General features: G+C 38.4%; 1 protein-coding gene across 1 annotated transcript in view; it reads right to left on the bottom strand.

Annotated features, from left to right (window-relative positions):
* Positions 1-556: 556 nt before the first annotated feature.
* LOC145457650 (uncharacterized) overlaps positions 557-16625 on the bottom strand; it is a 36403-nt gene continuing 20334 nt past the window's right edge. Inside the window, exons 17-32 of the mRNA XM_080335870.1 lie at positions 15593-15766; positions 14637-14786; positions 13960-14157; positions 13681-13848; positions 12526-12693; positions 11859-12026; positions 11056-11223; positions 10091-10258; positions 7324-7491; positions 6402-6569; positions 5671-5838; positions 5390-5557; positions 4298-4468; positions 3901-4068; positions 2810-2977; positions 557-2269 (exon numbers count right to left, since the gene is read on the bottom strand). Coding sequence (XP_080191996.1) covers positions 2093-2269; positions 2810-2977; positions 3901-4068; positions 4298-4468; positions 5390-5557; positions 5671-5838; positions 6402-6569; positions 7324-7491; positions 10091-10258; positions 11056-11223; positions 11859-12026; positions 12526-12693; positions 13681-13848; positions 13960-14157; positions 14637-14786; positions 15593-15766 — 2718 coding nt within the window. The 3' untranslated portion in view covers positions 557-2092. The remainder of the gene's footprint in view (positions 2270-2809; positions 2978-3900; positions 4069-4297; positions 4469-5389; positions 5558-5670; positions 5839-6401; positions 6570-7323; positions 7492-10090; positions 10259-11055; positions 11224-11858; positions 12027-12525; positions 12694-13680; positions 13849-13959; positions 14158-14636; positions 14787-15592; positions 15767-16625) is intronic.

Below are 16625 nucleotides of genomic sequence, written 5' to 3'. Positions count from 1 at the left end.
CAAATATCTGCATTTGTTAAAAAACTCCCAAATCCCGATAAATCTTCAAGTCACTGCATTTGGTGGAGGTACTTGGTTTTGATGTACTCTAGCCTTGCAACCGTGCAATAATAGATACGGCCTAATCCACCGCTGGCTCAAACCTTGACGTGGTGTGCTGGCTTATCACTAATGTAAGCGGATAGCTGTCCAAATTAGTGTGGCCTATTCAACTTGCAGCAGTTGCATCACTATTCTATTATTCAAGCTACCTGCCATACATCTTCTACGTGAAGACATGAGCTATGGTTAACTGGGTCACTTTTTTTTTATAATTTGACCATCTATGATAAAAAAAGCCGTGTTTTAGCCTCATATAAGCATCACGCAATTCCGTTCCATATAGCGCACCAATACTAAGATGGTAAACATATATACTAACGGGGGGTCTGGGGTGCGGAGCCGCAGAAGCTGCGATTACATACTTTTATGGGGATCCCCTGTAAGTATCGCCCAGCCCCTCAATCGTAGGGCCACCACTGCTGGTGGTTCCCATTGACAGCCACATAACACACAATTATTCCAGACGTGATAAATTTAATTATCAGCAAACACCGATCACAACACGTCTTTTGAAAGAGATATCAACATTGCGTCACAGATTTGCAAAAAAAAATAATACACGGAACCAAATGGTATGACAATCTTCCACGATCTGCCTGTAATAATGACTTAATGATAGTCAATGTTGAAAAATATACAGAGTGCGGGATTATGGAATAATATAAGAGATAAAGTCAGCAAGGAGAATTACTTGAAAAAGTCATTATGGAAATAAACAGTTAATAACGATTGCGCTATTGGCCAAGGTATAAATCCAATCAATATCAATTGATTGATTAAAACCAAAGTGTTAATTATATATTGCAGTACTTTTACGTACGTACAAGGTACGTATCAACGTAAATATATATAGAAACATTTACCACCAGGAGCAGTAGTGGGAATTGGTATAATTGCAAAACGCAATCAAGAATGGCAAAGAGCAACAGAGCATAATCAGTCTTGATAGAGGACTACACTGCACTCATTTGCTGTCGTGGGATGGGGGTATCATTTTAGATTTAGTCCGGACACAAAAATGGTGAAGATTGAATCGCGTTCAATACCCATTCATTAGCGTGGCCTAGATCAGTGTTTCTCAACCGCCGGTCCGCCAGGTGTATTACAATTTTATACCTTAATTTCAAGATGCAATATGTTGCATTGATAAAATAAATATAACATCAAATTTTAAACTGATTCAGAACGTCGTGAGGTAACATTAGGTCTCGAAACATGTTCGATTTCGATTTATTCATTTGGTGCAGGACCGTAACTGCCACCCCCCAATTGAAGAGGGGCCGAGCTTGAAAGGGGCTTGAAGTTATTTCGTGAATCAACATAAATTATGGAGTATTTTCGATGAAACTTCATCTAACTTTCTTCATATTCTTTTTCACGCTTTGCTGGACTCAGTGTCAACGAATGCCCTGATTATTGGATGCCCTTCCTCCAATAAATACGCATGATTTATAGTAGGCATTTTGGCATTGCCACGCCAACACATGATGAAGTTAATGCTAACACAGAGTTCGAAAAGTGTTCCTTGGTCGAAAACGACTGCCCATTGTTGATCGAGAATTTCGATATATACATGTCAAATTGTCCATAGGCACCTAACTGCCTGAGGCCGACTTTCGCTGTCCTGGCAATCTGTACCTTACAGGACAAATGGCATTCCACAGAGTAAAGTTGCTTTCCAGTGTAGAAATACCAATTTGGAATCGTGTACTTAGACGACATTTTAAAACAGAACCCACTCGGGTTACTAACATTGGTGTGGAGTGTTTCCATAATACAACGGTGTGGCGTTGTGCAGTGTACAGCGAATCGGGATAGTGGGCATATACAGGTAATTGCGCGGTGCAAAACCGCAAAATGTTTACATTCATAAAACTTAAGATGCCATGCCTGGCACATCATTGCCACATCCAAACACAATATCTGCGCATGGTATTTGAATAAATGCCTACACTGCATTGGAGACTGAGCATCAATGTTAAGTTGAAACTTATTGTGACGTCCCAATATCCATATACGGCAGCCTTGATGTCTCTTCCGGGCTCAGCTTGCCGTTCTTATTGATAAACCATTTTAAGGCTATTACATGCGTTTTCAAATCGCACACGGCTGACTTGATTTGTTCTGTTCCAATTGAATGTTCACTAGTAAGCACCAGTTCAGCAATCTGAAATGCAGATTTTGTATCAGTACCTCAACCTGCTACTGCCAGTTTTGTTCCGGGTAAAAAAATGCAGACTTTTGTCGACTAAATGACCCATATTACAAACATAGCCGGGACAAGACCGTTGCACATAGAGATCCTAGTATATTGGGGCGAGAGTTTCGCAGCTGATTTTGTTTTCCAAGATAGCCAATTCTTCAACTGCAATGCACAAGTCCGCATTTTGGCACACGGTTTTTTAGCTAGTTATGGCTAATAGCACAGTGATATTCGCTACCCACGAGAACTACCCACAAACGTAAAAAGTAGCAATGAACAGATCACAGGAAAATATCGGACTTTGTAACATCCCCGTTTCTCGATATATACCACCATTTCCCTTATCTTCGACTCATAATTCCATGGCTGACTCAAACAGTCAACGCCCTGGCGTCAAATTACACCAATACTCTAATATTTAGAGAGGTAAATCAGACATAAAAATGTTGTAGCGTGTTTAAAGACCCATTTCAACTAGAATAAAGCGCAATATTGTATCCGTACCTTCACATTAAGCTCCTTGCATTTTCGACAGAACTGAAGTAATTTTTTCTCATTTAACGCACAGCATTCGAGGTGAAGTTTCGTGCACTTTGTATCGTTGAGCAAATGAACGAGTTCTGCGTATCCCTCCTCCGTCATCACTTTATCCGAGACACACAGACTGTTGAGCTAAATGAAAACCAGCGATTTTGATATAAAAATACAAAGAACGCACAGTATTGTTCAAGCCGTTCAAACAACAGATGTGGTCGCACTAGTCAAATGATTGGATTGGGAAAGGTTACATTATGTGGCTACATGCAGTAATGTGTGATGACGATGATGAAAAATATTTTCATTTTAGTTATCAATATTTTCGTCCGGACTCAGTCGGAGGCCATTCTGAAGGTGAAAATATGTGAAGGAAGTAATTACTCTTCTTCCACCCCAATGGTTATATCTTTGGATCGTCACAAAATCGCTTATACTGGTAGCATTCGAGCCAGATTTAGAGTACAGTGTTTCTTAGGCAACCATTGAATTGTATCATCTGACAGATAACATTTTTGTTAACGTATTTGACACTGTGGCCGTGGCTGATATCGATAGAACTGCCTTTGATTGGAAAAACAACTGGGAATGTTTGGAGTAACAATGTTACGGTTACTTTTAACAGTAGCATAGTGCGGCCTTCTCATGACTCCAAGGCAAATTCAACTCAGAGATGACCCCACAATGTATACAAGCTTAACGATGCGACGCAACGATTAGCATTTACTTATATGGAACTAGATCTCTCAAGCCGTTTAAAGATATTGGCATGGGCATACGAATAACGGGCACAGGAAATACAAGACAAGCCAGCACTGACTTGGTAATCCACAGGCTCGGGTTTAAATTGCATTTGCAGCTTCAACCAAAATTTATTCCAGTGCTGGCCCCAATAAAATGGGTAACCTTGTGGCAATCAGAGTATGCATTATATACAACAGCCATACTAAAACGTGCATCACTACATTGAAAAACCGAATAACAAAGGTCACGGGCAACAAAAATAACATGCAATTTTAAAACCGATTCATCACGGACTCGAAGTGGCAACAAAAGCGTACTTGAACTTCTTGGTAAAAAAATTCTCCGCCTAGCCGCTGTAACTTTTCGTCGTCAAGCTCACACCCTCTGAGAGAAAGCTTCGTACAGCCCGTTTGTTGCACTGCAGTGACAACATCGGCGTATACATCTTCCGACATTCTTTTGTCAACGATGGAAAGTTCCGGCAGCTGAAATACATGCACGAATATGCTGCAAGAAACGTAAGGTGGGTCTTCAGGTGGTACATGAGCTCGATTATTCGATACAATCATTTTGAATATTACATACGTGAAATGAAAAATTATCTATGCTCCAAGAAATAGGGAGATCGATTTGCAAATCATATCCCTCAAAAATTGTTGTATGCGACATACATATGAAAATACATAATCATCGCCTATTCTTAATTACTTGCACCTTGAAATTGTGCTCCTTTATCTCGTTGCCAATCCCGCTCAGCTTTTCCTTGCTGAGATCGCAGTTTTCAAGCTCAAGCTTCGAGCACCGCGTTTGTTTCAGCAATCTAGCGAGGGTCACGTACAAATCCTTACAAATCTTGAGCTCATCGTTGATCAAGACATTTTCGAGCTGCAAGAAAATTATTTCCATGAGCACTATGGATAGAACAGCCTCAGCATAATCGATGGGCCATCGTAAACCATTGCGTTGAAAGGTAAACATCAACAACTCGGCGCCCCATAAAAATTGTGACAAACAAAATGCTGTTATGTAGTGCAGTCTTTGAAGAGGCAAGTCGCAAGCCTTGATTTTGATAGACATTCTTTTATGAATGTACCTTTGAATGTACTAACATTAAAAGTAATATTGTTTTAATCTAGGTTTTCAAAAGCGGGATCACAAATATCTCAGATTTATCATCACTAGGAGAATCACATCCATATAACAATGAACTCTAACAAACCTGTAATTAATATCGCATTAGTGTCACAGCGTGTTATTTCAATAAAACAGCCGTGTAATTCGAAATCCTTAGGTTTTATATGATGCTCTAACAACGAAGAACTGACTGTTTTGTATCAGTGGACATGAAATTTATTGTGTCGCAATACATCAAGCAACATATGAAAGACGCAATGAGATTTGCAAAATATATCCATACCTGAAATAAATCCTATATTCTCGAGCTGACACTGTTCAGTGGCAATCGTCAAAGAATTCCAAAAACTTATCACAACAACATATCACATCAGAATTTGAATAATCATAGCAAATAGATGAGGTTTGATCGATGCACTTTCGGAGTATATTGCTTGCTCACTGTTGATATTCAAGTAAAGGTTGTAAAGTACAGGTTACTTATTTACCCGGAAATATTCTTACATTTCAGTTTTAAATGCAACCTCAAACTGAAGAGAAGAGATCAGCATAGATATATTTCTTCTCTGCAGGTATTGGAGTTTTTGTGGAGTAAATCGACAGTCAACATTTTTATGTGTTTCATTGACATTATATGGAGATTGAATATGAAACTTGAATAACGTGGCAAACCTTGATATTCTTCTTTCTACATCCCCGTAAGAGTCGATCTAACTTCGCAACGTTAACCTCACATTTTTCGAGTTTCAATCCCTCGCACTTGGTCATATACAGAACATTGGCAAGCTCTTCGTATACATCATTCGTCATCTCAGAGTCATGGATAGTTAGCTGATGAAGCTGAAATCGATTAAGAAAAATAACTTGACAAACAAACTTTGTAAGGGTTGAATTTCAAACGTTTGGATTTACAATCATACATAATTCGACTTTTTCGTTTTCAATAAACTCACAGAAACTTGGTTTTTCGCACACTCCATTCCAAAGTTCGACATCTTCTGCTTTGTCAGATTGCATCGTGTGAAATCAAGGTTTCTGCACTGCGTCACGTGAAGAATATTTGATATTTCAGAATACGATTCGGTTGGCATCTCCCTATCATCTACAGATAGTGCTGAAAGCTGCAACCAGAGAATATGAATTGACAATTCATGAAGGCATAGGGCTGTCTGGCACCAGGTCACATAAGATGCATGTTACTAGTCACTACAATTGACACCATTCTTTATAAATTCCCAATTCTAATCGCTTCCATCGCAATTATCACAATTATACCTCTTCTGATGAGCATATTGTATCATAAAACATCGATGCAGTTCGCTGCATGGTCTGCTATGGTCACAGAAATCTTGCTTATATTCATTCAAAGCCATTATTACCCGTTCCTACTTTAATTGCTTACAGACAGAGCAGACAAATGAATGAAAGCAACCAACCAACCAACCAAGTGACAATAGGTACGGTAACCCGGGCATGCAGCCCAATGAAAAACGACAGTTGAGCATGTGACTTCATAACCCCGAAATTACCCCTAACCTCACACTAACATGCTGAAGTGTGGCATGCTACAGCGGCACAGCTCATATGTCCACGGATCATAAAATTATATGGTTTGGGTGATACTTGGTGAGTTGAGGTCACAGCCCAAGTCTAGTGCGTTCCGTCTATAGATTAGTCGACTCACATAAATTTGCTTCTCTTTGCATCCATTACCAAAGCTAGTCAACTTTTCCTTTGTAAGATGACATCTCGTCAAAACCACTTCACTACATCGAGCGTCGTTAAGAAACACTGCAACGTCACTGTAAACAGCCGGAAGTAATTTTGGGTCCATGATCTTCAGCTTGGAAAGCTGTAACAGAGAAATGTATAACATGTATAATTGGTGTGCAATAGCAGGCCCGTTATCTAGTTATAGAGATTCCTTTACAATGCCTCAGTGATATCAATGATATGGCATAGTTCCGTCAAACGACAAATATTAATGGCACTAAGACCACAGGAATAGAACAGCTAACTATATTCTGATAGTATTTGATATAAATGCTTTTCGGATTATCTGGTAAGTCGGACAGTCATGAATATCCTTACTTGTGTTGTCTAACGGCACGCAATAGTCACCGAAATTCATTTCTATTCTTAAAACCTCAATCCGCGCATGATATTCAATCACAAAGAAAAACATTCGCCTATTGCAAAAGTTTGAAGACATTGGCTCAGGCCATTTATGCACTATGAAAAAGATATTTCAAAATTCAAACAAGTTAATCAAATATAACCATTTAAAACCTTTACAGCAGGATTATGAACTGTTTTAGATTACAAAAAATCATTTCACACAATACATTGGCATGAACCGCACTGCATGTAGTGCATATAGCTATTCTTTTTAAACTTAACGGACAATTAGCTAATAGTGCTGGGTATATCACTGTCCGAGATTCAATCCAATGTCATAATCTCCGAGGTAATCAACACTCTTTACATTTCGCCCAGCTTGAATATCGAGCGGTGAGTATAATTTTAACGATTGATCATCAGCAATCACTTAATTTGGAATATCAAAATTTTAATCACAATTGTATCATGCAGCATATATAACTCACAGATCTTTCACTTTTCTTGAATCCGGCTCCCAAATTTTTCAACTTCTGCATCGAAAGACTGCAGTTGTCGAAAGCTATGCAGCTATGGAGAGGATGGCACGGAATGCTCGCAACAATAGAATAAGCATCCGCTTGCATCACAGCATCACTTATCATAAGCTCCCATAGCTGCAATAAAAAAATCTATAACATGATCCTGTTTACGTTACATTACTTCAAAAGTCTTGCCGGTGGATGAAATAGTGACGAATTTTACTTGAGACAGATCAGAGCTACGCAAAGTATTAAAGCTCAGCGCTTTACCAAGTTATTTGGGACGATTTGTCTCCATCTAAAGCAGGCTGCAATGCTTCCTGTTTGAGTGTCGGTTACCTTCTGATAAGTGTTTTTGAACAAATGTGTCACACTTCTCCCTACAGTATAGTTATTGAGAACTGAATCTGTTCTGACACAGTAACTTTTTTTTTTTCGGGATTTCAGCCATTCACTGATTAAATTGTCAGTGCACGGTGCAAAACAAATTTGACTCAACTGCAACTAGCAGAAGCGGAGTTATTTGAGTTTTTTGTTGTTGATAATTCTCGGATTATCCTTCATTATCATTCACTCGAGGATATAAAGAACTATCATTCTACTATATAATCATATGTCCCTGCTACATGATCTACTGTGACGGCCTTTTTCTCCAACGCCCAGGGTTGTAATGACTCGAGTCATGACTCGACTCGAGTCAGACTCGAGTCACGATTCTTTGGTGACTCGACTTGACTCGAGTCATTTTCTTGAAAATGGAAAATGACTCGACTCGAGTCAATATTTGGATTGACTCGACTTGTACTCGAGTCATTACGCATGACTCGACCCAAGTCATTGACTCGGCATATTTTATATGACTTGAAGATAAAGAAATTCGCGAATCGTACTGGCTAGATTCATGCATATATGACGAATTCTGCCGATATCGCTATTTGTCGCCACTGCTTTCGTTGCACTCGTCTCATATCAGATATGCCGCCGTAAAAACAACAGACAATGACACATATAGTAGCAATGCATTGTACAAAATCATCCTGTGATGAAGAGGTAGGCTAATAGATCCTCCATGATCAAAGTACTCCAGACTTTTCAATTATACAAGCAAACAATCGAAGCAAAGTTCAATTAGAGGCAATGAAATACATTAGATGGTCAAGTACTTGGAAGAGACTGATAAGCTCATTTGTAGATTTGGAGGCGTTGATTCTTTGCATTATTGGGCGACCAGAAATAATGAGTATTCAATGCTCTTCAATGTGGTTCAAAATGCTTGTCAATTCCTGCATAGTGCACCAGTGGAACGTGTTTCAGTAGATGTGGATTTATTCTAAGGCCATGCCGCTATAACATATAGCCTATGAGTATCTCCTTTCCACTTTGGTATTTTTGAATTGTAACTCATTATTGATTTGATCTGCTGTCAGTGAAAACACACAATACACTTCATCCATTTGACGTTTTGTTAGGTATGTGCATTGTGCAGTGAGTAATAATAATGAATGGCTAATGTTGTGTGATGTTTGTACAATAGGGTTGTTCAAAAACAACTTTTTTTTATTTTACTGGGTGGCTACTTGGTAAAATTGTTACGTTGCATAAAAAGAACACTGAATCTGGCTTAAAGTAGAATCAATGATATGAGAGAGAAAATTTTATATTTGAAAATAAAGGGAGAGTTTTCGGTGCGAAATTATTTCACATAATATAATTACATGCTATTAGTAAGCCGACTAATATTCCACTCTAATAAATTCGCGTTTTCTAGTTGGAATTGAGCCAAATTTGCTATGAATCATATTTTTACACAATATAACAATATCATGAGGTGGTCGGTAAAATTCTAAAATCTCTATTTGTAGTTAATCCAAAATTTCATCTCATATTAGTAACGCTCCGGCATCTATTTCGGGAGCTGAGCAGAAAAGCTGACCTTTTTTAGTCAACGACCTGACAATGTGAAAAAAACTGTACATCTACATAAACATGCATCTGTTGATTCTCCATCATCTGGAATCTAGACGTGAATTCGTTGGTTCTATATCAGATAGCATGTAGAATGAATTCGTTGATTCTCTATAACCTATAAGCTAATTCAGGATTGAAAACATGAGTTGAACATGACTTCAATACTGTGACTTGGACTCGACTCGAGTCATAACACTATGACTCGGACTTGAGCCTTTAAACGGTGACTTGGACTCGGACTCGAGTCAGTGATGAATTGAAAATGACTCGACTTGACTCGAGTCAAAACCAGAAAAGCAAGATTGACTCGTGACTCGGAACAATGTGACTTGGTTACAACCCTGTTAACGCCCCATTCAAAATTCAAATCACCCCTTGGGGGGCGCTGGCACCTAGGTTAAGAAATACTGGTCTACATGATGAAACATAATATACATACATATCATATATTACATTTCTAGATAATGGACCATGCCATATATACAATACAATACGGTAAAAATGGCACAATATTGTACTTGTAAGCCGCTTTTTACCTGGATAGTCATGGTAAAGTAGATTTAGATATTGATATGCTGTTTAGTCATATTGTGGGGAGAAGGAATTATGATTTACTATACGATATACAATGAAGTGTAACTTATATTCGAGGTGCGACCTCATGCAATGTATAGAAAAATACATCCTGGCAGTATTCGATCTTGACAAAGACAAAATTTTTGATATTTCGTCGATTTTAAGGTAAAATTTGACTGCATCAACTTACAAACATTCGGTGGTCTCTCAAACTCTTGCCAAAATGCAAGAGTCTTTCCTTGGTCAGGTAGCAGTTGAGGAAGGCAACTTTGTCACATCCAGTTGCACAGAGAGCTGCTACAACATTGTCATACATTTCGGGATGTGCAGATGCCCCATTGATGCGCAATTGCGAAAGCTGCATGTGAAAAAGCCAGGGGTAAGCTATCAATCTCATAGAGGCAAAGTCATTTCGAAGGTGTTCAAATGGATCAAAAATTGCTTTAAGGTAAAAATACAAGTGAATTCTACAGAATGAATACTAATCTGTACTTGATATTAGTGAACAACGAGCTGATATATCCATTTGCCTACGGAGACATGCCACTTCATTTTATTGATTGTGCTTTTTTTGTTATCATCTGTTACTTCCGATTCAATGTGAATGCCTCTTATGTAAAATTGTAAATCTTCTAGACGCCTAGATGGGTGTTTGATTGAAAGACTCCTGCAGGTAATCTGAACGTAACTGAAGATTGCAAAATTACAGAAATCAAGCCTGATTAACATTGAACTTTCCACAGTTCACTTAAATTAATGACGTTGTTCTCACAGTGACATCATCAGTAGAGATTGGTGTTTAATGTTCATATCATCATTATCATTATAAAAGTAGTCAGTACGAAGCCCTCTTTCTGACACACAGAAAAAGGTCAAGCGCTGGAAAATTATATCACCATGAAAAATTATGTAACTGGAATTTGCAATGATTACCATTGGATCAAGTCATTATAACAATTGGGAGACCTGTTTTAATTGTCGCAAACAAATGTACACCTATTATAAGGAAATAACATTTTAGCCGGGTTATGGATATGTATGCGTCTGCTGAATGTGGCTATACACTTTGGAATGGTAGAATTCGCTAAGAATGAAAGAAGGACAGCTTGAACGAGATCTAACACGTGCATGAGCTTCCGATACTGGTCATCATACCGTGAAATTTTGCTTCTCAAATCCTTCGCGAAGTCGATTCGCGCTCATACTTTTGAGAAAACGACTTCCGATCTCGAAATCCTGGCAACGCGAAAGTTTCAGAGCTCTGACAAGCTCTTCATAGTCCACTTCAGCAACGGACTGCCCGGCAATGGACAGAAATTCAAGCTGCAATATTCGGTAATATTACAGAAAGGGTACAATATGAGACACAGATTTAACAGCTTTGAACTATCATAATGCAGCATCACATTCTTTACCGATAAAGCCATCTAGTATACAAGACTTGAACGTCAAGGGATAGAATATCGTGGATGTCAGCATAAACACCAGCAACATGTTGCTAAGATGTATGACTTTTCCGACACTTCAGTTGAATTCAAAGGTGGTCAAGTCATTGTTGGTACTCAACTACATGTAGATTAATATACTACTGACAGAGGAGATCAAAGTAGTCACTGACGGTACTAAAGCAAAAGTATGGCCATGCATTTCCAATCAACTAGATGTATTGCAGACATAGCAGTTTAATGCTATCGTTCTTTTCACACTCTGCTGATGCACAGTTCATGTTGTGCACCAGTAATCTATATTAACATATTAGATGCGTAGACTGTAAAGTGAGCGAAGTAGGTACCATGAGATTTCATGGCGGTGTGTCATTGATAAAATGGATGTCAGAGTTATACGATTTGATAGAATATGCATGTTATCGAAGGGTTGTGCAATGTGCATGTACTGTACCGATATGATCAAACCGTATCACCCATAGATTCACAAAAAAAGCTGCTATTTAAGCTTACAGACGTCTTGGTGTCTTGAAATCCTATTCCAAAATTTTTGAACTTATCCTTCTTCATACCGCATTCACGTAGTATTATTTTCTGACAATGAGCGGCTTTGAGGGTAGCTGCGATGTTAGAATAAACGTCTGCGGGCATTTTTCCATCTATGATATGCAGTTTAGATAGCTGAGAAGAGAAAATAATGATGAATACATTGTACCATGTTTAGATTATCAAGCTTTTAAGGTGCAGTCAAAATCAATAAATCAACAGTAATTATGGATGGCAGTATTGCAATTGTAAAATCATTAGAGCTTATATACGTTGCTGGCGCCATCAAAATCATTTCATTTCTTTGAAATAATATTGAAGAAGATACTATCTATTGTTATGTTCTTATGCATTGGCATGTTATATGTCATGTACCGAAATTGATGTTTCACATGCAGGTAACATACTCTATCTTCATGATTGATTGTCACAAGCTGTTTACCTCAATCAGATAGAGATTGCTACCTGGAAAAGTAGTAAAAGAAACGGGCAGCAATAAATATAAAATTTATATTGGAATTTCGAATTTCAAAAGTTCGATATTCTCTATATAAAGCGACTAATTGTGAGATGAACTACTCCTATTTGGATACAGCCACAGTGCGCGCAAATGTATCAAAACCAGTATACTCACGGACACGTCTCTGTCTTTGCAGCCAAGTCCGAAAGTTTCAAGCTTTCCTTTTGTAAGATTGCAGCTTCCGAAAGTTACCTCGTTGCAATGAGCGGCTTGGACAATGGCGGCAATATCATAATAAAGGTCCGCAGCCATAAATTGATCCACAATGAATAGTTCTGAAAGCTAACAAATAGCAATGAAGAATTACTAAATAGTATTGCTGATGTTTTAGATAATAAATTTATGATCCCATCATGGATAACTAATGAAGATTTTATAATAATGAATGCCAGAAAGAAAAGGGCTAAAAGAGTGATCTCTTAGAAATCATGCATGCAGACTTGAAGTCACGCATAGGAATGCTACTAGAACATTTTGAGTATTTTGTCCTACTAACGAATTGGTAGTATTTCAATTTATGCATGGAAACCCCATGCGTCCGCCATAGGAATGAAAATTTAGTTCCAAAACTTCCAGATGGCTGATAATTATTATATTATAATCAAACTACACATTGCAACAATTGTTTATCGAACCATGCATATAAGTATAACAAACCCAGGCACGGTAATCATAGTCACGTCGATATGAAAACTGTCCGTTTCAAGTCACCCTCATCCCATTCTACTGGCGATCTTCAGATTCAAGACAGCTTGCCACTATTACAAGTTACGAATCCCCGCCCCATTTCGAGCATGACTAACACTCCAGTTCAGTGGTTCATTAAGTGGGTGCCACCGCCCCTACAAGCTACAAATTGGGCGATTGGACTATGAAGTTTTAAGCGCATATCGCACCACAATGAAGTACAAAGGTCTGGAAGTGAAATTGCGTTGATGCTTGATTTCACTGCTGTGTCTGTCGTCCTAGAATTCTTACAAAAATGTGAATCCAAAATAGCGTACTAAATTTTAATGGTTTCGCTCTCACTCTGCTGATGCACAATTCATTTTGTGCACCAGTAATCTGTAGTAACGTCTTAGATGTGTAGTTAGATTTTTTGTTTTTTTAGACGAAAATTTGGGGTTCCGCGAAGGCTTCCAGATTAGTTAAGTGTTACACGGGTTAGTAAATGCGCTATATTGATACAGTATGTCATGCTATCACGGGACGGATTATAGATTATTTTGTATCTGGTTGGTATAATTTGATATACATTTTTCAACTCACAGACACAGAGAATTTGTTGCATCCCATTTCCATGTTAGAAAGCTTCAGTTTTGTCAGCCTGCAGTTGAGGAAAGCCATATTTCTGCAGCGAGTCTTGCAGAGAAGGGCCGCGAGATCACCGTAAGCATCTCCAGGCATCGCAGTATCACAGATCCATAGTTTAGGAAACTGTCGGGCGGATCATTTATTAGTTTTATGTAATTTATGTCGAAATGGAAAGGATTGGAACTAGACGAAACTCCAGCTGTGAAAAATCTGGAAGGTAATCTATTAACCTACCCGACAATTCTCATCCGTTTGCCATTCGTCCATTAGCATAGCCAGCTTTTTCTCATTCAGATTACAACCCTTCAGCATCAATTCCCCAAAGTGCGTTTGTTGGAGAGTTCTTGCAAGCTCTCCATATCCTTCTTCTGCCATCAATTTGTCAACGATGGTGAGCATTTTTAATTGCCGAGTGTTTTGTAACATAAGGGACTGAAAATATGAAAGTCACAGCAAAGTCGAAGTTGGAAAGCGAATGCTTATTTTGACACCAGCTAAATAAATTAAATTGGACGCAGTGGGTTCAGTATTAAAAATCCACAGTTGTGTCATAATAATGGTCCGATCAGCTCCATCACACTCCCCATACCAAAAGTCGTAGCATCAATTACAAAGATCAGATGTCCATGATTTCTCATTTAAAATATATGAATTCCACCTTCCACCAATTGGAATATCATGCTGTGTCATGTGGGCATAGATTTCAAGAAATCTTCTTTATCAAAAATATGCTACTGGGGACAGTTAGGTACAGTGTACCATCTACTCATAGGAGTAGTCAAGAAACCACAATTATCTTTACCGAGAGCGGTAACCTTGTTGAGCCATAGGTGTTAAAACCTAATAATTAACTGATGTAGTGTGTCATAAGTAACATGATCAGTGCCCTGAAGTCTTTAATTCAAACCCACCGACAATCTCATTCTGAAATGAGCCAACTTTCCCCTCATTAGATTGCAGCTTTCGAAAGATATATTGCACTTGGTGGCATGAAGAATTTCAGCAACATCACCATAAACCTCACAGGGCATCGATGGATCGCTGATACAAAGTTCAGAAAGCTGGGTAGGAAAATATATTAGCACAGTTCATTAAATCTCGTGATCCAAATGTCCTTCAACTATTCGTTGCAATTATACAGAGAGTAACTGAATAACTCCGAACCCAGCAATTGCAATTGTATTGCAATGGTAAAAAGCACTGAACATTGATTCCTATCATAGTTACCACACGGGGTGTCAAGCGTAAGCCTATCTGAAATGAGGTGTTCAAGCACACGTGAAGGGAATCATGTATTGTATCACATGACGGCACCAAACCGACCATCCTAAGAATCAGGAATTAATATTGTCATGGAGATAGAACGTAAAAAGGGTGGCAAAATTAGGCCTGGTCACTAGTATGCTTATCAGTGGTGGTTAATCAGAAATCGGTTTGATGCCCAGGGCATAGACATTTTATGATTCACAATCTGTGTAATAGTTACCAGTCATGAACCACTAACATATTAAGAGAGCATATACCTTATGTTGGATCTACTGAATGCACATTTTTAGACAATCACTGCTGATCCATAGCTAGTCTGAAACTATTTGGCATGACGAAGTCCACCCATACTTAGTACAATCAATTTTCTGGTATTTGGGCAGAGGGGTCAATTTCATGAAGAAGCAATGTATCTTGGTAGTATTTCATCTCTATAAATCATGTTGGTGCCTAGGTGTCAGTGGCGTGTTTCGTGAACGGTCATTACATTGCAGGTAATTTTTGATAAAGATACACAGCAGCAGTATTGACGGTAATATGCAAGTTCGATCACTAAGTTATGAAGCCAGTTTATTGGAGAAAATTTATTATCTTAACTTACAAATATTTGGTGTTCCTTGCATCCCATCACAAAGTTACTGATTTTATTCTTGGTCAAATTGCAGAGGAAGAAACTGAGATTGCGACATTGAGTGACACCAAGAACAGCTGCTATCTCAGTGTAAGCATCTTCTGGCGTTGATGGGTCCATGATGATCAATCTTGAAAGAGGCATCTGAAGCAATTATAGTTACATGATTGGTAATTGCCATTGATATGCACCTGCTATTTTAATTTGCATCTTGCAATTGATTATATATACTTGATACTTGACTAATGAATGCAAATTATACTGAACACGATTGGTGGCATTTGTGTGTATCATAGGCCCTTCTTTGAAAATTTATCAACACTAGTGGCGCCCTCATAACTTCAAAATGTCTTCGAATTTCCTGATAAGGTTATAGTAAAAATGAAATTACAAAATCCTGGTTGCAAAAAATGCAAAATACTGAAATCGTTTACGTGAACAACATGCTTGTTGTTCTATGCACACTAGGGCTAGTGCAGTTGCTCGGCAACTTGAGGGTTTCAAGTTAACACACACCCAATAATTAGCATGGAGCTTATTACAAATATATCACATACTACACAGCCACTCTTTCGAACCGAGAGACTGCAAAACTATCGAGCCTGTCTTGTATCAACTAGACTCATTTTACGCTACCTACTGCAAACATCTACGAATAAATTCTGTATTGAGCAATCTCTTGGTTCAAGGACTTACAAGAAGAGTTGACGTTCAAGTTAAGTATAGCGCAGCAATTACCTACAATCTACCAGGTTACGCTACTTTGCTACTTCAGGAGCTCAATCAACCGCACTAGGTTAAAACTCAAACTGACCACTGAATGTGGTATTTCTTTACAAATGAACATGCAATTACATATTTTATCAGAGTCCAGTAGCTATTGTGACTATTGGTGGCTTTATTACTAGATAAAAATAATACTCAACACAATAGAAAGGACAGAAGGGGCTTAGTCTTTGAACATGGCCGTACATTAGCTCACTACGAGGAGTACCTGCCGTGT

The sequence above is a fragment of the Botryllus schlosseri genome, chromosome 15 (assembly GCF_051294905.1).
Source record: "Botryllus schlosseri isolate E-star chromosome 15, Bs_hap1, whole genome shotgun sequence".
NCBI lineage: Eukaryota > Metazoa > Chordata > Ascidiacea > Stolidobranchia > Styelidae > Botryllus > Botryllus schlosseri.
Note: the sequence above shows the minus strand (reverse complement) of the source record. Positions and strands in the feature narration are given on the sequence as shown.